General features: G+C 40.9%; 2 protein-coding genes across 3 annotated transcripts in view; one reads left to right on the forward strand and one right to left on the reverse strand.

The window, feature by feature from the left end:
* Positions 1-24,765, forward strand: part of ACER2 (alkaline ceramidase 2) — a 93,451-nt gene extending 68,686 nt beyond the window's left edge. The window contains exons 6-7 of the transcript XR_003432680.1: positions 14,337-14,423; positions 23,060-24,765. The gene's annotated coding sequence lies outside the window, so the exon portion shown is untranslated. The remainder of the gene's footprint in view (positions 1-14,336; positions 14,424-23,059) is intronic.
* The window catches only part of SLC24A2 (solute carrier family 24 member 2), a 241,698-nt gene continuing 217,699 nt past the window's right edge, over positions 1,507-25,505 (reverse strand). For both annotated transcript variants that reach the window (XM_027105943.1, XM_027105942.1), the window contains 3 exons: positions 12,906-12,995; positions 5,522-5,688; positions 1,507-2,179 (listed from right to left, as the gene is read on the reverse strand). In XM_027105943.1, coding sequence (XP_026961744.1) covers positions 1,930-2,179; positions 5,522-5,688; positions 12,906-12,995 — 507 coding nt within the window. In that variant the 3' untranslated portion in view covers positions 1,507-1,929. The remainder of the gene's footprint in view (positions 2,180-5,521; positions 5,689-12,905; positions 12,996-25,505) is intronic.

Raw genomic sequence — 25,505 nt, forward strand, 5'->3', positions numbered from 1 at the left:
CTCTGTGGAGTGGGCTGAGGTTTTGTGGAAGGAATGCTGAGCTTGATCTTGATCTTTATTCAGTTGTGAGTTCTGCATCCTGTCTCCCTGTGTTAGGAGGGACGTGCTCACCACAAAATCATAGCAGCATCAGTGACACAACAGACTGGAGAGAAGCCATGGTGTGTGCCAACTTAGATGCAGGATGGCTAAAGAATAATGCACCATCCTCTATTTACTTTTTCAACTGATTATAAGGAAGCATGATTTGGGGAAATGAAAAACTCTGCATGTTTTTCAGTAAGTTAGTCCACCTAATCTTTTTTCTCTGTCGGTTTTATTTTCTTTTGACATAGACCTGAGAAATCATACAAAATGTCAAATAGAACTTGGGAGCACTGAATGAATGACATGAAGATGTCCCTTGAATGCTCTGAAAATCAGATCCTTGAAGTGACTGGCTTGAAGCCAGTGTAAAGAAGCTGTTGAGTGTAGTCTGCAGTGTACTCTGTGAGCTAGAAAGAGTCCCAAATGCGGTCCTGATGGCAGGAGAGACACCCATGGTCCATGGGCTTTAACCAGATCCTGGTCCTGGCACCACTAGACACAGGACTCAGAAACCTTCCTAGTTAACAGACGCCTTTCCAAACATCTTGAAGCTGCCTTAATCCAAGCAGTATTGATCAGAGTCATTCTAGTTCTGTTGGTTGGAGGAACAATGATTTCTTCCTTCAGCCACTGAAGCCCTTTATGACCACACCGGAAGATGCATTAAAGAACCACATCCTTAGGGGGCAAGTCCCGCTGAGCGCCTCTGCTGGATGGTATTTCTTAGTACATATCCAGGCTTTCTTGGCAGGCATTTTGATGCCCTTAGCATCAAAATACGTCTGAATGACAATCACAACTAAACTTGCCCCCCTTCTTTTGATGATAATGGGACATGCATTGCAACAGTATAGGTTCAGTTTATATAGTCTTGCTGTCCTAGAAGTGCACTAATTTACTTTGCAATCATATTTTCTACTTGCATGCTGGGGCAATATATAACCCCCCCTCCCCCAAACCCAGCCCTGGTCACCTCCCCCTTGCCCCAAACCAGTATCCACCCCCCCTGGGTTTTACCTCTGAATGTCCCAATAACCCTGTGGGTTTCAGAGAGTGTACCCCAGTTGGGGTGGAGAGACGTTCTTCCCGGTTTGGCTTGTGGGAATATTTTGGAGGGCTCATTTCAGGGCCCCTACAGGCCCTCTCCACCCAGCCCTCCCTCGTGCAACCTATTTTCCTAAAATATCCACCGTACCAGGCAGAATCCCAGTATGTCCAAGGTAGGCTGAAGGTCACAGCAATGATTCTCTTAGCTCACCTCTTGCACTTAAGAGGTAAAGCTCAGACTGAAGGTTGATGCCCCTCTTCAAATAGGTACTAGAAATATACTAGAGCTATCCCTGAAAAGATGCAGTTGTATTTATATATATATATATATATGATTATATATATATATATTTATAATTTTTCTTTCTTTGTATTTGTATACAGGTATGTACTACTCTATAGGTGTGGAAGGAGAGGAGAGGTATAATACAGGAACAGGCAGGGGTGTGTGCATGTGCATCTATACATAATATATATTTTTTATATGTATATATATCACCTCTGTCATTCTTTGCATCATGACAATGACCAGGGAGGAATACCTGTGAGCAGTGCAGGGAGAGAAGCCCCAAATGCTGGGATCTCTTTGTCTCTTGCATGGAGCCACTGCAGGAGGCAAGGGTGGGAGCAGCCCAAGAAATGAGTGGGCCCAGCGCGAAGCCACCCCCTTATCAAAGCCACCAAGGAGGAACACTTGAAATGCCCAGGGCTGTGCGCCAGCGGAGGTCAAGGAGCCTACAACCCTGAGCGGGGAGGGACAGTCCATTTTGTTGGCTCAAGATATGGCTTTTCCTGCTAGATGGAGACAGGGCACATGAGGATTCTGTCTTCCAGGAGGACGCTGACCACGAGGAACCCAAAGTAGAGGCCAAACATGATGAAGCCCAGCACTTTGTTCATCCTCCATTTGCAGAGGGCGATGGAGAGGATGACGAAGAGCAGCATGATGAAGAGGAGGACGATGGCGCAGAAGAGGCCGTTGCTGCTGACGGCCACGGGCTGGAACCTGTGAATGGTGGTGTACAGGAGCCAGGGCAGTGGGAGCCTGTGGGGGAGAGAAGCAGGGTAGAAGGGGGCGCAGTCAGGCACGCTGAGGAAGGCACAGGACGGAGCGTTAGCTTCTCGGAATCTGTGATTGGAGACGAGTGTCCTGTTAGGTTCACTAGGACTCAGGCCTGGCTGATGCAGGGAATCATATTTACAAGGAAGTCAGGTGAACTTGAGAAACCCTGATCTATTTCCCAGTCAAATTAGGGAGGACAGAGAGAATGTATTCTACGGTTGAACAAGATCAAAGACATGGCTGCTGCAGGTGATTTCTGAATTTGATCTGAAATCACTTTTTTGGGTTTCCTTCCTAGTTGAGATTAAAGTGTTGCTCTTAGCCCTAAAGAGGTGAATTGGAGGATCTGTACAGGATGACAGGAGGAGATGATAAATGGAGAAAAGGTATGGAAATCTGTGGTGAAAATGACCAAATTATTTTTTTTAAATGGAGACAGAGAATAGCAATCGCGCACGCACACACACACGCACACACACACACACACACACACACACACACACATCCAATTCTGGTGAAGTTGTGGTTGACAGCACTACAAATAGATAAAAACCCTTTGGGGGACATATGACATTTTTAATACTTTTGACCAATCAATTCTATTGTCAGGGATTAAGCACAAGGAATAATTCGAAATGCAGATGCAATTTTATTCAGAAAGGTGATCATTTCAGTGTTATTTTGAGTAGTGAAAAATTAGGGATAACTTAATCTCTAATAATAGGCAGCTTGTTAAATAGCAAACTATAAGTCAATGTAATTTTACGTAGCTATTAAAAATCATAAACATAATGATACAGGTAAATGTTCATGGTATGATTCTATATTTAAAAAGAAGGATAAACATAAACAGCAATCTAACTTCAATAATAAATTTAAAAAGTGGTGTTGGTTTGTATTTATGTTTTATATATGCTGATATGTTGGTGTGTATTACGCCGTATATATATTTACGCTTTACATGTAGTTTTTAAATCCTTTACCTTGAGTACGTATGAATCCTATAAACAAGAAGCAAATGCTAGCAAGACTATTCAGAAACTGTTACACTCAATATATTGCTAATGACTTTGTAAATTGGTATAAACTCTTGGGAGAGACTTTTTAGAAAAATGTACTACATCAATAACCATTGAAATGTTTATAATCTTCAATCCATCAATATTTCTTGAAGAAATTTATCCTAAAAAAATAATTAAAAGAGGAGATGTTTCTTCATAGAGGTGTTCATAAAACACCCATGATACCAGAAAATTGAAAAAAATACAAAGGTCCTACTAAAGGGTAAATGCTAAACTGAAAGCAACGGGATGGAATATTTTGAAGCTGTAGAATGTTAATTATGAGAGCTATGAAGAAACTTAGAAAAATGGTTGATTTAGTAATTTACTAATAGATGCCTACTCTTTGCTAGGCATAAATGGCTTTAAAATGGAAAAATAAAAGCCCTCCAACAGGGCAAAATTGATTATTCACTAAGAAAACTTTCTGAAATATTAGGAGAAAAAAACACACAAAAGTTAAATGTTTTGGGGTAGTAGGATTAGGGGTGATTTTCTTTAAACTTTCATTTAAGTTTCATTTAAGTTACAAGATATATAAAATTTAAGAACAATGAACAAAAAGCATCTTGCAATTCACTCTAATATTTTTCAAAAACACGACAAATTTGTCTCATAGAACAATTGTAATTTTTCCCAATGTGTAGGATTTTCTCTTTTTGTGGTACAGAATATTTTCTTTCTGTTTATACAAGATATTGACCAAGAAAACTACTCTAAAAGTGTCGGCAGTGGAACTGAGAAACACTGTTTATACTAGGGATGTCTTTCCTTTAAAATACACCTTTTCAGGCATTCACTCACTCATTCACTCGTTCATTCATTCATCCATCCACCCATCCATTCATCCATTCGTTCTACAGACATCTGCCAAACCACTGCCATGCATTAAGCATCGTATTAGGCTTTGGGGAGTTCTTGTTCTTGGGGAGTTCACAGTCTAGCAGGCAGACTGATAGACAGGAGCATGACAAGAGTGTGAGATACAGATATACAGAAAGTATACAGGAGCACGAGCCCCCAGGCAAGACTTAAGGGAATCAGAAAAACCAGGATTTGAGTTGACACTGGAAGGGTAAATTGGAGTTTTCCAGACAGACAAGCAGGGAGGGCTCCTGAGGGAGAGATGCCAGCAAAGGAAGAAAGAATGGTAGGAGAGGGCATCTCTGGAACTCAAAGGTGGTTCAGACAGTGGAAGCTCAGAGCAGCGTTTTATGCACAGGTAGTGCTGGAGTTGAGAGCACAGACTCTGTTCAAATCCCAGCTATCTCATTACTAGTTGTGTGAATTCTGTGCCCTTTGGTTTCCTTATCTGAAAAATGGGGATGAAAATACATACGTCATAGGATCGTCGTGTGGCTTAAATAGATAAAAATGTATGTACAGTGCATGTGGTAGATACTGAATGAAAAAATTATTTTATATATTAGGTAGTGGAAAAGATAAAAGAGAACAATATTCAAGATGTTCAATGAGAAAGTAGATCCGTTTTAGTGGTCTTCCAAACTCAAATGCAAGAGCTCAGTTCTTCCGGGAACATAAGGATAATATCCCATGTCTTACTTTCTCAAGGGGCTGCCCTTCAAGGTTATTTATCAGACTACTTTTACTTGGACACATTAAATGAAATGATAGAGATGACAGCATCCCTCCCCAATCGGATCCGCTTGAGATTATTCATATTGAGAACTTCAGTTTGCTTAACTGTAAGAACAGATCTCATCTTCTGACTTTCAAAAAACCTAGAATATCTTCACCAGCACAGATAAAGAAATGATAATGCCAAACCTGCCAGCATTTTCCAAGGAAGGAGATGGGATATTTTTTCTGGGCCTATGTTTGTTCCAGTCTGCTTTCCAATCCAAATCTCATCTGAGGCTGGTGGGGATTTTTATTAGAATTAGAACATGGAAAAAAATACAGTGAAACCACCAGAGCATCTCAGTCACCTATGAATGTTGAATATTCATGACATATAGCCAATGCCATTTTATAGGTGAAATTCTCTTGAAGTATTTCCTACAACACCCACTCCGTATGCAAGTTATGTGTTTCTGCCTGTCTACGGATAACTTATTCTTCATGAAGTTCTCTGAAAATGAAAATTGGAGTTGGTGAAATTGAATGGTACTACCAGTCTTTACTTTCTATTGGTATTGGTTGGTTTCGGGCTCTGAGATCCTGGTCATGTCTTCACAGCTTCTAAGAAGACAAAGACAGTGGTGGAGGTGATGTGCACCTTTATACAACTAGCTCTACTCACCCTACAGTGATGTCAAAAATGTTGCTTCCAACAGAGCTGGACACAGCCATGTCCCCGAGCCCCTTCCGGGCCACTATGACACTGGTGATCAGGTCAGGGATGGAGGTCCCAGCAGCCAAGATGGTCAGACCCATAATCTCTTCACTAATGCCAATTGTCTCTCCAACCTAAAAGCAACGACAGGGACAAACATATGAGTGTCTGAAGTCACAAAACCATCAAAACCACTAACATTTGAATGCAACTCCCTTTTAATGAGTTCTTACTCTGTGCTGTGTTGAGTATTGAGATGATAACAAGGAATAAGGCACCATCATTGATAGAAAGGATTTTATATTTTAATGATATTCAGACCCAAGGGATCAGGAATGTTCACATGAAGATTAAACAGATCATCTCCAAAAAGAGCTATAGAAGACTAGAGTGCAGCCTCTATATGGTTTTTATTAAGACCAGGCAGGGGAAGCAGAAGATCAGAGTTATAAATGCCAATTGGTCATTGGCTACAGGGGCCAGTGCCTGACAATGGCACCAAATCCTGTAGCAGATTTGCCCCTGGATTTATCATTGAAGATTAAGAATTGACACCCAGTGTTCCCATTTTTCCTTAACATTTCCTAGTGTCTATAACCCACTCTTAAACACTTTTAGACTCTACCATTTTCACAGAAAACTTGATTTTGGGTGTTTTTGGGCTTTGTAACACAGGAATGTAAATCAGCAAGGCAGCCATGGAGAAAGCAAGTTAGGGAATCGGAGGACCTTGGTCTAAGGTCTGGCTCTGGAATTTATTAAGTACTTGACCTATTGCTAACTGGACCAACTGGGCAATATCTTTGATCCTCTCTTTCTTTTTTTTTTTTCCTTCCAGTTTTACTGTGATATAATTGACATACAGCACTGCATAAATTTAAGGTATAGAACATAATGATTTGACTTACATACATCATGAAATGTTTATCATATGTTTAATGAACATCCATCATCTCAGATAGATATACAATTAAAGAAATAGAAAAAAATTCTTTTTCCTTGTGATGAGAACTCTTAGGATTGAGTCTCTTAACAACTTTCATATATAACACACAGCTGTGTTACTTATATTCTTATCCTCGTTTTCTGATCCATAAAGTGGGTACGATAATACTTACCTTATAAGGTGGTTGTGAGGACTAAATTATAATTTATGGAAAAACCCTTTGTAAATGGGTTTGACAATGATGTATGTCATCATTGAAAAGTGACAGGGGCACATTTATTATATTCTTTTGGTCTTTGCCTTTTAAGACTGATGACTTCTCTTGGACAGTTGGTCTAGCCTTCAATGTATGCTCCTCCAGTCTCTTGAGAAATGTGTTTGTCTTCGTGTTGTCTTTCTTTTAAAAGCTTTATATGTTTTCTGGAGTTGGTGAGCTGCAGTTCTGAAAACCTTTACGGCAATTCTTTCAGTTTGGTTTCCTACCTGATGACATCCAGCATTTTTTGAGAAAATGTAAAGGGCCAAAGTAGCATGTAAGAATAAAGGTTTTGGGGGAATAGAATAAACTTATTTCTTTTTAAAAAAATTGAAATATAGTTGATTTACAATGCTGTGTTAGTTTCAGGTGTACAGTTTTATATATATATATATATATATATATATATATATATATATATTTCAGATTCTTTTCCCTTATAGGTTACTACAAAATATTGAGTATAGTTCCCTGTGCTATACAGTAGGTCTTTGTTGGTTGTCTATTTTATACATAGTAGTGTGTTTATGTTAATTCCAAACTCCTAATTTATCCCTCCCCCCATTTCCCCTTTGGTAACCATAAGTTTGTTTTCTATGTCTCTGGGTCTATTTCTAGAATAAACCTATTTCTAAATCTCTGTTTCGATTTATAGGAATAGCCCGGTTCCCACTAGCTTAAAAACATAGCTGGGAGCTATTTTTATTTTGATGGTCATGCCTGCTCTAGAGCCTGGTGAGCTGAACTAGTTTACCTATCCTCGTGGTGCACAGATTCACTGCTCCCCATTAGAAAGTGACATCTACGTGAGCAGGGTCATGGCCTTAATCACTATGGTCTCCCTAATAAGCGGAACATAGCCTGGTACATAGTAGGCTCTCAATACCTATTTGCTGAATAAACAAATCAATCTGCATACTTAGATGATTTTACTAGCATGATTTTTACTGACTCTCCTAGAAAAAGTTAAACAAGAGTTTTGTACAAAAGTGCCCTATTTGAGCAAAATATTCTCCCTGATGACATTTTTTGTTAGATTTGGAGTGAAACATTTTCTTTTTACAAATTTATTTATTTATTCATTTTTGGCTGCATTGGGTCTTTGGTGCTGCGCATGGGCTTTCTCTAGTTGTGGCGAGCGGGGGCTACTCTTCATTGCGGTGTGCGGGCTTATCGTTGTGGTGGCTTCTCTTTGTTGCAGAGCATGGGCTCTAGGAGCGTGGGCTTCAGGAGTTGTAGCTTGTGGGCTCAGTAGTTGTGGCGCACGGGCTTAGTTGCTCTGTGGCATGTGGGACCTTCCTGGAACAGTGCTCGATCCCGTGTCCCCTGCATTGGCAGGAGGATTCTTAACCACTGCGCCACCAGGGAAGTCCGTGGAGTGAAACATTTTCAAAGACTGTGAAGATGCTGACTAAATGATTGTCGCCCTCAATAAGTTCCAGACTATCTAATACGTTCTTAGTAATTTAAAATCTTAGAGGGAGTTTTAAAGCAGTGACTATTAAAAAAAATTTGTATCTGGAGTTCGAATGCCGCTACCGACAGAAAATTGCAGAAATTGAAGAGAGGTGTTAATGGTAGTGTGGTTAAGAGTGCTAGCATGGGGTACAAAAAGCCCTGGGTGCAAATCCTAGCCTGCCACTCCTTGGGCACAGTGGCCAACTTCCCTGAGTCTCAGTTTTTCTCATGTGTGAAATGGGGATAATAATATCTACCCTCAGAGTTGTTGGGACGATTGAATGTGATGATGCATATAAAGCAAATAGCAACTAGTGTCAGGCATAAAGAAAATGTTCAATAAATATCAGCTGTGATAACTCAGACCCTACTCCTGTCCCTCTCCAACATATCAGCGTGCAACCCTCAGGGTTCCGGCAGCAGGGACAGAAGCTGGTTTAGCAGGGTCAGTTTACAAAGTGGGAAGTCACATGAATCATGACGAATTTTCACTGTACATCAAAACCCTGATGACTCTGGGTGGCTCTAGAAACACTTTCACTGAAGGAGAACCCGTTTTCAGAAGCTCCTTGTGAGTCTCTTTCACTGAAGTGGGCTTTTGGCGAGTCAGAGGCAAGGTGATGGGTGCATGGATGGGACAGCACTCTGATCAAATCGGGGAGCATCAGAGGAGTTTACAGCTAGAAAGGACCTCAGTAGTCTCTTGGGGGAAATTCCTTTGTTTTCTAATAGAAATAAATAGCGAGGCCACTCAGAATCCATGTCCAGTGCTGCTCCCATATTCCATGACCCAGTTCCTTGCTGTGGTTCAGTGAGGATCTGCAAAATGCCATACTGGCTAAATGAGACGTGAGGTTGTATCTGCCTCTTAGCATTAACCGAGAATTAACATCCAGTTAACTAGATGAGGGATAGATTTGAATCACAGGTTTTCTTCACCCATGAAATTTACTAAGATGAAGATTCAAGATGTAAAAACAAAAAACTCCCCAAACTAAAGGAAAGTATGCACAAAGTGTTTTATGTGAAGGGCATTTATTTTTGGCCAAACAGTAGCCAAATAATTGTATTAACTAGCATTTATTATTGGTAAAACTGTGGATAACAAAATAGTTGAGCACCAAATGGTGCACTTGTTATCTTTATAGCTTTTACAGTTTAGAAGTACAAATGACAGAATTAGAGCTACAGACTTAGAACAGAATCTGCTATTTTGATCAGCTGTCTGGATATTTTGAAAGAGAAAAGCACTTCTTTGGAGAAAAGAAAGAGGAACTTCTCATTCATTATTTGCTAGTAAGGCTTCTCTTTATGCACTTTATATTTCTGGGCTTTTTTTTTAGTAATTATTATTGTTCCAGGCATTGTGTTTGTATTTATCTACAAGGGAATGAAAAGGAAACAGGATTGTGGAATGAAGATAATCATTAAAGAGTAGAGAAAGAGATGGAAGCCTGTAGGATGATGTTTCCTAGGATGACTAAAGAGAAATATCTAGAAAACAATATATTCCAATAAGTGGAAAAAATAACTTTTTTCCCTTTATCAGTACTTGGAAGAATAAAAATGATTATTAGGAAAGGCCATTATATATCTATAAATGGCAAACAAACACTCCTTTTAGCCTGGAAATCTGGAGGCTGAGAAGCAGCTTACCTTCTGCAATGATTTCTGCTGGGTATCGGTAGCAAACATCTTTCAACAAATGTAGAAAATAATGACTTTGGGGCAAACAGAACTTCTTCAGGGGGCCGAGGATTTTTGGAAATATTAAGGAAGAGTAATCTGAGGTCAAATGTCAGTAAAATAACTGTGATAGGAATAATATAAAATATCTTGTAGGAATAATGCTTGGTTTATCAGCCAACATTTCCAGTGGATTTTGTTAGTGATGCCATATCTTCTTTCTGAAAAAATTAAGGTGTAATTTCCATACAGTAAAATTCACCCTTTAAAAAGAGCATACTGTTCTGTGAGCTTTGACAAATATATGCAGTCCTGTTTCTCCACATCCTAATCAACAAATGGTTATTGTCTGTCTTTTTGGTTGTAGTCATCCTAATGGTTGTGAAGTGGTATCTTATGTTTATTTTTATTGATTGATTGATTGATTGTGGTACGCGGGCCTCTCACTGCTGTGGCCTCTCCCGCTGCGGAGCACAGGCTCTGGACGCGCAGGCTCAGCGGCCATGGCTCACGGGCCCAGCCGCTCCGTGGCATGTGGGATCCTCCCGGACCGGGGCACGAACCCGTGTCCCCTGCATCGGCGGGCGGACTCCCAATCACTGCGCCACCAGGGAAGCCCCTTATGTTTATTTTTAAACAACTTTACTGAGATGTAATTCACATACCCTAAAAGTCCCCCATTTAAAGTATATGATTCAGCGGTTTTTTAGTATATTTATAGAGTTGTGCAACTATCACCAGAATTTAAGTTCAATTTTTCGTCATTCCAAGAAGAAACTCTATACCCATTAGCAGTCACTTCCCATTGCCCTCCAACCCCCCCAACCCTAGGCAACTGTTACCTATTTTCTGCCTCTACAGATTTGCCTGTTATTCACATTTCATATAAATGGAATCATACAGCATGTGATCTCTTGTGACCGGCTGTTTTCACTTAGCATAATATTTTAGAGGTTTATTTACACTGTAGCATGTGTCAGTATTTCATTCATTTTTATTGTAGAATAATATTCCACTGTGTGGATATACCACATTTTATTTACCCATACAAGTTGATGGACACCTGGATTGTTTCTACTTTTTGGCCATTATGAATGATGCTGCTGTGAACATTTGCATATAAATTGTGCAGATGTTTTCATTTCTCTTGGGTATGTAGACAGTGGAATCACTGGATCATATGGTAACTCTATGCTTAACATTTTCTGGAACTGCCAAGCTGTCTACAAAGTGGCTGCAGTGTTTTACATTCTTACCAGAAATATATCAGGTTTCCAATTTCTATACATCCTCTCTAACACTTGTTATTTTCTGTCTTTTTGATTATGTCCATCCAAGTGAGTGTGAAGTGGTATCTCACTGTGGTTTTAATTTGCATTCTCTAATGAATAACGATGTTGAATATCTTTTCTTGTGCTTATTAGCCATTTGCATACCTTTCTTGGTGAAATATCTACCCAAATCTTTTGTCCATCTTAAACATTAAGATGCCTGTAGACGCTTGCCTTCTCTATTATTGAGCTTTAAGAGCTTTTTATATATCCTGGATACAAGTGCTTTATCAGAGAGATATGATTTGAAAATATTTTCTCTCAGTCTGTGGTCTGTCTTTCCAATTTTTTGGGTTTTTTTTTGGCTGTGCCACGTGGCTTATGGGATCTCAGTTCCCCAACCAGGGACTGAACCTGGGCCCTCGGCAGTGAGAGCGCAGAGTTCTAACCACTGGACAGGCAGGGAATTGCCTGTCTTTCCATTTTTTAAATGAGGTTTTCTGAAGAGCAGAAGTTTTACTTTTGATGACATTTAGTTAATCATTTTTTTTTTTTAATGGATCATGGTTTGGTGTTATATCATAGAACTCTTTGCCTATCCCATGGTTATGGGGATTTTCTGTTTTCTTCTAGATGTTTTTAGCTCTTACGTTTAGAACTATCGTGCATTTTGAGTTAAGTTTTTTTTGTTTTTTGTTTTTTTTGAGTTAAGTTTTGAGTATCGCAGGTGGTAAATGTCTAAGTTCATTTATTTTGGCATAGAGAAATCCAGTTATTCCAGCAACATTTGTTGAGAAGTCTATCCACATATGTCCTTGGTGTATATTTCCTTATTTCAAATTGCTATATTTTATTTCTGTTAAGTATAATAATTTTAAGGGTATATTAGACAAAGAATACAAGTGGGCAGTTGGAATTTATGTAGTTTATAATAGAGATTAAAAGCATGAGTTTTGGAGCTGCAGAGTGCTGGGTTAGAATCTCAGTCCTGCTTTTTACTACCTAAATGATCCTGGGCATTTTTTTTTTAATTAGCTCTAAGCTTAACTCTTTATCTGTAAACTGTGGATAATAATAGTACCTCCCTCATAGAAATTATACCCATGTACAAAGACAAAGGGATGTGAATTACCTGGCATGTAGTATACATTCAATCAATAATGGTAACCGTTACTATCTTTGAGAATGTAAGACCTTTGCATCGCTTTCCTCCATTCATGTGTTGCAACGAACAATTCCTGAGAGTTTATTCTGGTGATGGGCATTATGACTGGTATTGAATTAAAAGTAGTAAAAGGGAAATACATCATCATTTTTGTAAATGGAGGCTCAAGGAAGAGACCATTTTGTCTCCAGTTCTTTCCCTAAGAGCCAGTTGGATGAGAACATGAGGTGAGTGGCTGCCCAAGAGAGAGTAAGTGCTGCTGAGCCAGGAAAAACTCTGACATTCCTCCAGGCCTGGGTTGGCCTGGCTTCAGGCTGTAGAGGGCAAGAAACAGTGAGACTTGCCTTTCCTCCACATGGCTGTCTGGGGCTGTGCCGATTTGAGTCCACACTATAGGGAAGGGCCAGGAGACGAGGGAAAGTTAAGTGGAATAAATTCCTTTAGTCCTGGAATATGTAATTTGTTAGATGCAATACTGTTGTGACAGTTTCAGAAAGCAAACACACTGGTTAGCCACTTAGCAACCAAGAGAAAATCCAGGCAGATGTGTGTCACTCTCAAGGCATTACCTGATGTGCCCACCAGACCATCAAGTAAGAGAATACTGCGATCCAGGTGATGGAGCCGAAGAACGTGATGGGAAAAAACTTCCTTGATGACTGAAAGAGAACCAGAAAGAGGAGAGAATGTGAGTGCTAACTGAGGTGATCTGATAGCTCAAAGCCAAGACCACCAATTCAGCTACTTCTCCCTCACTGCCCGCAGTCCTGGTAGAATTAGCAATCAAAATAAATGACCAAGCGTTGGTCAAGCTGGGACGTTAAGATTCTCTCTTGAGGATGTGAAATTGGTGGAAGCCAAACCATCCCAAAGCTAGTTTCTGAGATGGAAGTCTTTTGAAGAGAATGTCTGTTCTGTTGCTGGTTTCTCAGAGGCTCTCTGCTCCTGCCCTTTCCAAGGCTTGGTTTCTCAGTCTTGCCTTCAATCCCTCAATTCCCCACATTCTCTCTCCCTCTCCTGCTCCCTTTTCTACCTTCTCTTCAATTTCATGAGAATCAGTTTCTATTGCTTCAACCCATGTATCCTAATAATCCATATGCCAGAAAGCCTACGGGATTAATTACATTTAACAAGAAGGATCAATAGTTTCCAAAATACATTGGCTCTTTTTACGGTCCCCTGAATTACGAGGAAAAGCCACACAGAAGGAGCCATCACCACAATTAATACAGATTCCTGAGGATGGCCAGTCTCCAGGACGTTGGAGCCACACAAGTATCAACAGCAGATGCTCGCTTGTGCTGCTCTCCACGGGGGTGGCACAGTAGACGTTCTCGGGAATGCTTTCTCTCCTGTTCTCCACCCCTAACTATGTTCTATCCAATTATGCTTCTAGCCCTGGGCTTTGTGCAATCTCAGGCTTATAGTATGAGCACTTTTAAAGTTTCTTTCAAACATCAGCCAAAATCAGACACTCAAAATGCAGTGTTTCTTATCCATCCCACTATAGGGAAACCCACGCTTGCACTGGATGGTAGTGGTGTCCTGTTGATGCCCTTTTTGTAAAACTGGGATCCTTTAAAACATGCTCAGATAACAGGATGCTCTCAGAGAGTCTCTCATTTATCATTGCCAAACACTTTTTCTTTCAAAGCTTTCCACTTTGAGAAACAGTCTCATTTTTTGCTTTGATAACGCCATCCAATTTTGTCCAGAGAAATGAATCCTGGAGTTGACCTGGATGAAAGCTATCTCACTTGTCTGAAGAGCTGACCTTGGGCAGTCACATAGAACACTTCTGCCATGGCTTTTGAGAGCTTCATTAAAAGGAAAAGGTAAACCTGTATATGGTAATCTTTTGAATATCTTTAACGATGAACACAGTCTATTGCCTCAAACAGGCTTATGTTCTCTCTATTAATTTCAAGTTTTTAATATATGTTTTCATTATCATTCACATGGTTCTATTAAATTTCACAATAACCATTTCTTTCTTTCAATGGTTGTGGTTTTTCTTGGGCCTTTTGTTAGCTGGGATGTCTGGAAGACCAGTGGGCTTGATTAAATTGGGGAAAGCATTAACCACGGTGAGTAGCCACAACCTTATTCTTAAATGCTTCCCCCTACTCCTTCCCTTTCTTCGAAGGAAAATATTTCAGCCAAAGACTCAGACTCCTTCTGGGGACCTAAGCACTATTTAATGGGTTATGGGAAAAAAGTCATCAAATTTTCAAAGTGGAGCTTGAGACATTCACTTCGAAAGCAAATTCCTGTAAAGCAAGGGGTTCAGCTGGATTCTGGAGACCAGATTCCCTGAGCCTTGGAATTGCCAGTGCCAAGAAATCAATTTTTCCCAGGCAAGGCATTCAGCTGATCAGAGTCCCTATTCTTTTCCTCTGGCCGCAAGTCACTGTTTCAGGATCCTAGGTGTGATGAGGGCTTCATCTCCCACGCCATGCTCTATCACAGGGAAGAGAAGGGCCCCCTCTTGTGATGTGGGACCACCCATGTGGTGTGAGCAGTAGCCAATCCTTAGCTTGACTTTGAGCATCCTGGGAGGGAACAGAGTACCATCTCCACACTTTATGACATGGCACGTGGACTGGATATCCTGGGAGAGTCCTCATTTCATAGGTATGGCCCCTTTCCAGGTTAGCTCATTTACTAAGTATGTAACTATTATTTTATTATTGTTTAATTTTTTTGTACCTTTGCATGTCTGTTCATTGATACAGCATCACAAGTCAGAATCAAATTATTTGAACATATTTCTCATCTAAAAAATATCATCCCTGAACCATAGACCATTCCCAGTCAAAAGGCAGAAAGTAAGGAATCGGACTAAGGATTTAAAGGTGCTAAGTTTACACCAACATATTATTGAAAACCTCTGTGTTTCAAAATTTGATGCTTATGAGTCTTAATCAAGAAGCCAATTAGTCATTAGTGGACATCTAAAGGTACCTAGTATTGGATTAGGAACGCATTGAAAAAAAGGTTTAAAAATATCTTTTCTTTGTAGAATTTCAGGTCTTCATCATTAACTAGGGGTAGGTAAAGGCTGGGCACTTACGCTGTACCCAGATCTTGAACTAGACATGAAATTCAAATCTAGGTCTCTCTGACTATATAAGCACGCATTCCTAGATGTTAGGAATCTAGGTTATACTCATTCCTAAAGAAAGACAGGGCCGATAATGCTCAAAATATACCCGACTTTGGACACATAATGATCATCATCATCATAATACTAGCCTATGCTCTGAATGTCAGCAAATAAAGAGCCTCAGGGAAATACAGACTAGCATTCCAGCTGTACAACCGTCTGCCTCACCCAGCCTCCCATATTGTTCCTGCTTTGGAAGCATCAACCTTTCATGCATCAACAGTTTGGTTAAGTGTTTCCCCGACTGTCAAAGTACCTTACCATTTCCAATCTCACAGCCCAGGTAATTCCTTCTTTCGTTTTTTTCTGGACTATTTCCCTTCTTTGGACTCTGTGGTCTCATTCCAGTTATCACTGCCCAGTAGCACGTGTACTCTTATTTAGTTACCAGTCTCATTGGAAGGAAGAAAAGAGCTCCTGAAGCCAAGGTCTGATGTGTCAATTTATGGTTAGTAATGGCGGTTCATCCTGACATCTGCTGGGATGGACCTCATACCAATTAGCAAAAAAGCAAATTGTATCCATGTGTTGGCTGGCACATGTGTCCATTTGGTTCCAATGTAATGGTTTACTTGTATAATTGACAGCTAATATTCTCATTAGAAGTTTTTAGTACATCAGAGTGATATTTTCTTGGCTTAAAAAACATTACTGGACATTAGCTGGTCGCACAAATTGGCTATCTCCTAACTTATTTAAATTCGACAAATATTCACTAAGCATCTCCTCTGTGCAAGGTTCTGGGGCATACATATTTAACAGAGTTCTCCAAAGCAATCCTGTTAAAGATTAAAAGTATGGTCTCTGGATTACTATGACCAGTACTGAAATCCTTGCTCATCAATTACCAGCTCTGTGCCCTGAGACAAATTATTTAATCGCTCTAAATCTCAGTTACTTTCTCTGTAAAATGGGAGGAATAACAATGTCTAGTAGTTCTGAGGATTTCCACACACATGAAGTGTCTAGCAAACTGCCTGGCACAGAACAAGTGCTTGGATAGTAATGGCAGATGTTATTAGACAATATTAAGCTCATTTTGATTTTTAAGAGTTAAGAAAACAAACTCAGGGAGGTGAAAGTGACTGCAGAGATATGGCCTAGAGTCTTGGCTTTGCTTCTTATTAGCTGGTTTTGCTTGGACAAGTCACTCAACTTCTCAGGGCCTCAATCACTCCATCCTTGCTAGAACCGTGCTTGGTACATAGTAGACACAATAAATACTTGGTGAATGAACCAATGCATGACAGAAATTGCAAAAACCTAGCTGGGTTCTGAAGCACCTTCCTAGCTCTGATGGGTCATATTTTGATATCTCATGAGATGCATTCTTGTTTTGTAAGAACATCCATCCTAGGCCATGAGAAAATAAAACTTTTGGGGTCTTTGCTTCCTTTATTATTTTCAATTTTCATCAAAGACATATTCCTCATTAAGGTTTGCATTTCAGTTCTTGTACTTCTAAAAGCCATTAATTTAAAAAAACTATAAAAGTGAAGCCCACCTTTAATTATCTGAGCTGGAAGAATGCATAATTCAACAAGCACTGTCATATAATTTGCATATAAATGAAGTGTAAATAAAAGCAAGTGGGAGTATTATTTACTCTGAAACTAGATGTATACCTTAAAAAAAAATCGGGGAGGGGAAGATGGCGGAAGAGTAAGATGTGGAGATCACCGTCCTCCCCACAGATACACCAGAAATACATCTACACGCGGAGCAACTCCTACAGAACACCTACTGAATGCTGGCAGAAGACCTCAGACCTCCCAAAAGGCAAGAAACCCCCTACGTACCTGGGTAGGGCAAAAGAAAAAAAGAAAAAACAGAGACAAAAGAATAGGGACGGGACCTGCACCAGTGGGAGGGAGCTGTGAAGGAGGAAAGGTTTCCACACACTAGGAAGCCCCTTTGCGGGCAGAGCCTGCGGGAGGCGGAGGGGGGAGCTTTAGAGCCATGGAGGAGAGCACAGCAACAGGGGTGCGGAGGGCAAAGCGGGAAGATTCCCACACAGAGGATCGGTGCCGACCGGCACTCACCAGCCCGAGAGGCTTGTCTGCTCATCCGCCGGGGCGGGCGGGGCTGCGAGCTGAGGCTCGGGCTTTGGTCGGAGCGCAGGGAGAGGACTGGGGTTGGCTGCGTGAACACAGCCTGCAGGAGGGAGTCTGGGAAAAGGTCTGGAGCTGCTGAAGAGGCAAGAGACTTTTTCTTCCCTCTTTGTTTCCTGGTGCGCGGGGAGAGGGGTTTAAAAGCGCTGCTTAAAGGAGCTCCAGAGACGGGCGCGAGCCGCGGCTGAAAGCACGGACCCCAGAGGCGGGCATGAGACGCTAAGGCTGCTGCTGCTGCCACCAAGAAGCCTGTGTGCAAACACAGGTCACTATCCACACCCTCCGTCTGGGGAGCCTGTGCAGCCCGCCACTGCCAGGTTCCCGGGATCCAGGGACAACTTCCCCGGGAGAACGCACGGCGGGCCTCAGGCTGGTGCAACGTCACGCCAGCCTCTGCCGCCGCAGGCTCGCCCCGCACTCCGTGCCCCTCCCTCCCCCCGGCCTGAGTGAGCCAGAGCCCCCGAATCAGCGGCTCCTTTAACCCTGTCCTGTCTGAGCAAAAAACAGACGCCCTCCAGCGACCTACACGCAGAGGCGGGGCCAAATCCAAAGCTGAGCCCTGGGAGCTGTGAGAACAAAGAAGCGAAAGGGAAATCTCTCCCAGCAGCCTCAGAAGCAGTGGATTAAAGCTCCACAATCAACTTGATGTACCCTGCATCTGGGGAATACATGAATAGACAACGAGTCATCCCAAATTGAGGAGGTGGGCTTCGAGAGCAAGATCTATGATTTTTTTCCCCTTTTCCTCTTTTTGTGAGTGTGTATGTGTATGCTTCTGTGTGAGATTTTGTCTGTATAGCTTTGCTTCCACCATTTGTCCTAAGGTTCTATCTGTCCCTTTTTTTTTTCTAAATATTTTTTAATTTAATAACTTTATTATATTTTACTTTATTTTATTTTACTGTATCTTCTTTCTTTCTTTCCTTTTTCCTTCCTTCCCTCCTTCCTTCCTTCCTCCCTCCCTCCCTCCCTCCTTTCTTTCTTTCCTTCTTCCTTCCTTCCCTCCTTTCTTTCTTTCTTTCTTCCTACTTCTACGAATTCTTTCTCTCCACTTTTTCTCCCTTTTATTCTGAGCCGTGTGGATGAAAGGCTCTTGGTGCTGCAGCCAGGAGTCAGTGCTGTGTCTCTGAGATGGGAGAGCCAACTTCAGGACACTGGTCCACAAGAGACCTCCCAGCTCCACTTAATATCAAATGGCAAAAATCTCCCAGAGATCCTCCATCTCAACACCAGCACCCAGCTTCACTCAACCACCAGCAAGCTACACTGCTGGACATCCTATGCCAAACAACTAGCAAGACAGGAACACAACCCCACCCATTAGCAGAGAGGCTGCCTAAAATCATAATAAGTCCACAGACACCCCAAAACACACCACCAGATGTGGACCTGCCCACCAGAGAGACAAGATCCAGCCTCATCCACCAGAACACAGGCACTAGTCCCCTCCACCAGGAAGCCTACACAACCCACTGAACCAACCTCAGCCACTGGGGACAGACACCAAAAACAATGGGAACTACAAACCTGCAGCCTGTGAAAAGGAGACCCCAAACACAGTACTTTCACCAATGGACAGATCATCCAAAATGAAAATAAATAAGGAAACACAAGCTTTAAATGATACATTAAACAAGATGGACTTAATTGATATGTATAGGCCACTCCATCCAAAAACAACAGAATACACATTTTTCTCAAGTGCTCATGGAACATTCTCCAGGATAGATCATATCTTGGGTCACAAATCAAGCCTTGGTAAATTTAAGAAAATTGAAATTGTATCAAGTATCTTTTCCAACCACAACGCCATGAGACTAGATATCAATTACAGGAGAAGATCTGTAAAAAATACAAACACATGGAGGCTAAACAATACACTACTTAATAACGAAGTGATCACTGAAGAAATCAAAGAGGAAATCAAAAAATACCTAGAAACAAATGACAATGGAGACACGATGACCCAAAACCTATGGGATGCAGCAAAAGCAGTTCTAAGAGGGAAGTTTATAGCAATACAAGCCCACCTTAAGAAACAGGAAACGTCTTGAATAAACAACCTAACCTTGCACCTAAAGCAATTAGAGAAAGAAGAAGAAAAAACCCCAAAGTTAGCAGAAGGAAAGAAATCATAAAAATCAGATCAGAAATAAATGAAAAAGACATGAAGGAAACAATAGCAAAGATCAATAAAACTACAAGCTGGTTCTTTGAGAAGATAAACAAAATAGATAAACCATTAGCCAGACTCATCAAGAAAAAAAGGGAGAAGACTCAAATCAATAGAATTAGAAATGAAAAAGGAGAAGTAACAACTGACACTGCAGAAATACAAAAGCTCATGAGAGATTACTACAAGCAACACTATGACAATAAAATGGACAACCTGGAAGAAATGGACAAATTCTTAGAAATGCACAACCTGCCAAGACTTAATCAGGAAGAAATAGAAAATATGAACAGACCAATCACAAGCACTGAAATTGAAACTGTGATTAAAAATCTTCCAACAAACAAAAGCCCAGGACCAGATGGCTTCACAAGGCAAATTCTATCAAACAGTTAGAGAAGAGCTAACACTTATCCTTCTCAAAGTCTTCCAAAATATAGCAGAGGGAGGAACACTCCCAAATTCATTCTACGAGGCCACCATCACCTTGATACCAAAACCAGACAAGGATGTCACAGAGAACAAAAACTACAGGCCAATATCACTGATGAACATAGATGCAAAAATCCTCAACAAAATACTAGCAAACAGAATCCAACAGCACATTAAAAGGATCATACACCATGATCAAGTGGGGTTTATTCCAGGAATGCAAGGATTCTTCAATATACGCAAATCTATCAATGTGATACACCATATTAACAAATTGAAGGAGAAAAACCATATGATCATCTCAATAGATGCAGAGAAAGCTTTTGACAAAATTCAACACCCATTTATGATAAAAACCCTGCAGAGAGTAGGCATAGAGGGAACTTTCCTCAACATAATAAAGGCCATATATGACAAACCCACAGCCAACATTGTCCTCAATGGTGAAAAACTGAAACCATTTCCACTAAGATCAGGAACAAGACAAGGTTGCCCACTCTCACCACTCTTATTCAATATAGTTTTGGAAGTTTTAGCCACAGCAATCAGAGAAGAAAAGGAAATAAAAGGAATCCAAATTGGAAAAGAAGAAGTAAAGCTGTCACTGTTTGCAGATGACATGATACTATACATAGAGAATCCTAAAGATGCTACCAGAAAACTACTAGAGCTAATCAATGAATTTGGTAAAGTAGCAGGATACAAAATTAATGCACAGAAATCTCTGGCATTCCTATACACTAATGATGAAAAATCTGAAAGTGAAATCAAAGAAAACACTCCCATTTACCATTGCAACAAAAAGAATAAAATATCTAGGAATAAACCTACCTAAGGAGACAAAAGACCTGTATGCAGAAAATTATAAGACACTGATGAAAGAAATTAAAGATGATACAAATAGATGGAGAGATATACCATGTTCTTGGATTAGAAGAATCAACATTGTGAAAATGACTCTACTATCCAAAGCAATCTACAGATTCAATGCAATCCCTATCAAACTACCACTGGCATTTTTCACAGAACTAGAACAAAAAATTTCACAATTTTTATGGAAACACAAAAGACCCCGAATATCCAAAGCAATCTTGAGAACGTAAAACGGAGCTGGAGGAATCAGACTCCCTGACTTCAGACTATACTACAAAGCTACAGTAATCAAGATAGTATGGTACTGGCACAAAAACAGAAATATAGATCAATGGAACAGGATAGAAAGCCCAGAGATAAACCCACACACATATGGTCACCTTATCTTTGATAAAGGAGGCAGGAATGTACAGTGGAGAAAGGAGAGCCTCTTCAATAAGTGGTGCTGAGAAAACTGGACAGGTACATGTAAAAGTATGAGATTAGATCACTCCCTAACACCATACACAAAAATAAGCTCAAAATGGATTAAAGACCAAAATGTAAGGCCAGAAACTATCAAACTCTTAGAGGAAAACATAGGCAGAACACTCTATGACATAAATCACAGCAAGATCCTTTCTGACCCACCTCCTAGAGAAATGGAAATAAAAACAAAAATAAACAAATGGGACCTAATGAAACTTCAAAGCTTTTGCACAGCAAAGGAAACCATAAACAAGACCAAAAGACAACCCTCAGAATGGGAGAAAATAGTTGCAAATGAAGCAACTGACAAAGGATTAATTTCCAAAATTTACAAGCAGCTCAATAACAAAAAAACAAACAACCCAATCAAAAAATGGGCAGAAGATCTAAATAGACATTTCTCCAAAGAAGATATACAGACTGCCAACAAGCACATGAAAGAATGCTCAACATCATTAATCATTAGAGAAATGCAAATCAAAACTACAATGAGGTATCATCTCACACCAGTCAAAATGGCCATCATCAAACAATCTAGAAACAATATATGCTGGAGAGGGTGTAGAGAAAAGGGAACACTCTTACACTGCTGGTGGGAATGTGAATTGGTTCAGCCACTATGGAGAACAGTACGGAGGTTCCTTAAAAAACTACAAACTACCATATGACCCAGCAATCCCACTACTGGGCATATCCCCTGAGAAAACCATAATTCAAAAAGAGTCATGTACCAAAATGTTCATTGCAGCTCTATTTACAATAGCCCGGAGATGGAAACAACCTAAGTGCCCATCATTGGATGAATGGATAAAGAAGGTGTGGCACATATATACAATGGAATATTACTTAGCCATAAAATGAAATGAAATTTAGCTATTTGTAATGAGGTGGATAGACCTAGAGTCTGTCATACAGAGTGAAGTACGTCAGAAAGAGAAAGACAAATACCGTATGCTAACACATATATATGGAATTTAAGAAAAAGAAAATGTCATGAAGAACCTAGGGGTAAGAGAGGAATAAAGACACAGACCTACTGGAGAATGGACTTGAGGATATGGGGAGGGGGAAGGGTGAGCTGTGACAAAGCGAGAGAGAGGCATGGACATATATACACTACCAAACGTAAGGTAGATAGCTAGTGGGAAGCAGCCACATAGCACAGGGATATCAGCTCGGTGCTTTGTGACCGCCTGGAGGGGTGGGATAGGGAGGGTGGGAGGGAGGGAGATGCAGGAGGGAAGAGATATGGGAACATATGTATATGTATAACTGATTCACTTTGTTATAAAGCAGAAACTAACACATCATTGTAAAGCAATTATACCCCAATAAAGATGTTAAAAAAAATCGTGTTTTCATTGAAATTATTGTCAAGGTTTGGGATGCTCATCTCCGTGGGTAATTCAAAAACTACTCAGGAGGCAGAGCTGCCAGGCTCTGAGGAGTAGCAAGTGTCTATTAATTGATAGTTTTCTCTTCTGTCTCTCCTCTCCCTAGATAATTTTTCAAGAGGCCCTTGTGGCAGGACATGAGGACCACGGCAGACTGCAAAAATGACCGCATCACTTTGCAATTCCTCCCATGAAGAGATGAGGTCTATTCCCCAAGCCTCTGAATCTGGGCTGGCCTTATGCCTTGAATTGACTAATAGAATGTGGTGGAAATGACAGTGTGCAGATTCTGAACTAGATCTTTGTGGCTTTGCGGCTTTCACTTTCACTACTCTTTCATTTTCACTACATTCACTACTCCATCATGTGAATAAGCCCAGGCTAGCCTGCTTAAGGATACAAGACCAGTGGAACAGAGACAAGGTGTTCCAGCTGACACACGCCTACACCAACCAGCCCTCAGCCGTATAAGTAAGTAGCAGAACTGTCAGGCTGAGCCCCACCTAAATCACCAACTCATAGAATTATGGGCCAAAAAAATGCTTGTTGTTTTAAGCCACTAAGTTTTGGGGTGGTGTGTTACACAGCAAGAGCTAACTGACACAAGATCAAGCCTAATGAAACTCTCCTGAGCTGAGCATGAGTAAGAAGCCACCTACTGGCCTTTGTATCAATCGGCATGCTTTCGTTCGGCATTTCATGTACGCAAAGAATGACCATATAACTCAAACCGGCATGCTTTGAGAGTAAACTCGGACTAGCTCAGGCAAACGGGGATATATGGTCACCTTAAATTAGCAATATTGTACTGATAGTTATCTCTTTATGCTTTCCTGAATCACAGAATGTCACCGCTGGCAGGGAATCTAGAGAGCTTCCTCCACTCCTGTATTTCACAGAGGAGGAAATATGGGGTCCAGAGTTGAGAAGTAACTTTCCCATGATTGCACAGCTCATGAATCGTGTGGGAAAAGCCACTGTAGTAAATGGTAGCATGAGAACGCTCCAGAGTCAGGAGACTTGGGTTCGAGTCTAGCTGCTCTCACTAGTACAGCTGTGCAATCTTGCTCTGTAGTTCTATGTGGTCATGCTTTGTTTCCTCTACTGAGTTTAGAGCATCTTAAAAATGGGAATTGTGACTGATGTGTCTTTATATCTTTTTTAGGGCATAAGCCTGATGCCTGGCATATAATAGGTGCTCAATAAATATTTGCTGAGGAAATCTAGAAACACCCAGTGTTCTACCTAGGAGTCTCATTTCTGCTTGGAACAGCACATGGTATACTCAGAAAGAAACAGAAAAAAATCCAGTCCATCCAGGGATGGCCCTTGGGGGTGCAGTGAGGAAAAGCCCCATTGGCTACCCCAGCGCACGCTGCAGGGGCTGGCTCCCACGAGATGCTGCTCAGCGAATGACCAGTCAGCAGTACTACAGGGGGGACATCATGTTCAGCTGTATTTGCTTGCTTTGAACCCCTCAGGATAAGAGTATCAGCCTCTGTTTCGATCCAGGTAACTACAGCCATGGTGGAATCCTGTTTGCTGTCTAGGAGTTACAGGTTGAGAACTCTGATCTTCCCTAACAGTTTCCTTGACCTATCAGATCAGATCACGGAGGGGACGAACACTTTGCCAGCCTTTGCTCTAAGAGTCCCATGCAACCCTGTGATTCTAGGGCCTTGAGTCATAGGCAGCTTCCTCCCATTCCTGCACATCTTCCTGATGGCTTCAGCAGTTCTGTGCTGACATCAATCACTCATTTGTTAAAAATTTATTTATTTATTTATTTTGCGGTACGCAGGCCTCTCACTGCTGTGGCCTCTCCCGTTTGCGGAGCACAGGCTCTGGACGCGCAGGCTCAGCGGCCATGGCTCACGGGCCCAGCCGCTCCGCGGCATGTGGGATCTTCCCGGACCAGGGCACAAACCCGTATCCCTTGCATCGGCAGACGGACTCTCAACCACTACACCACCAGGGAAGGCCTAAAAATTTATTTTTAAAATTATTATTAACATTTTAAAATTGAGGTATAGTTGATTTATAATATTGTGTTAGTTTCAGGTGTACAGTACAGCAATTCTGTTATATATTGGGTTAGTCAAAAAGTTCGTTCAGCTTTAAGTGAAAATAAAAGACACATTTTTCATTTTCACCAAGAATTTTATTGAACAATGTATTCACTAATCGAACGAAATTTTTGGCCAAACCAATATATATTATATGTATTCTTCTTCAGATTCTCTTCCCTTATAGGTTATTACAAGATATTGAGTATAGTTCCCTGTGCTATACAGCAGGTCCTTGTTAGTTATCTATTTGATAATATCAGTCAGTCTTATCAGTGAACCAGACCCCACTACTCTGGGCCATATCACTCTAGGCCTGCTGTGGGGATTTAGAAAACCCTGTCTGTCTCCCTCATTTTCCTCCCTGAGTTAAGCAAAAGTATCGGACTAAACAGCAGAGCAATGGCGACAGAAAGAGAGAGAGACAGAGAGAATGAGTGAGTGAGTGCATGTGAGCACACACATCTCAGAAATGTTAATGTGATG

Source organism: Aethalodelphis obliquidens, unplaced genomic scaffold, assembly GCF_003676395.1.
Source record: "Aethalodelphis obliquidens isolate GAN/ISIS:26980383/991018 unplaced genomic scaffold, ASM367639v1 scaffold7, whole genome shotgun sequence".
Taxonomy (NCBI): domain Eukaryota; kingdom Metazoa; phylum Chordata; class Mammalia; order Artiodactyla; family Delphinidae; genus Aethalodelphis; species Aethalodelphis obliquidens.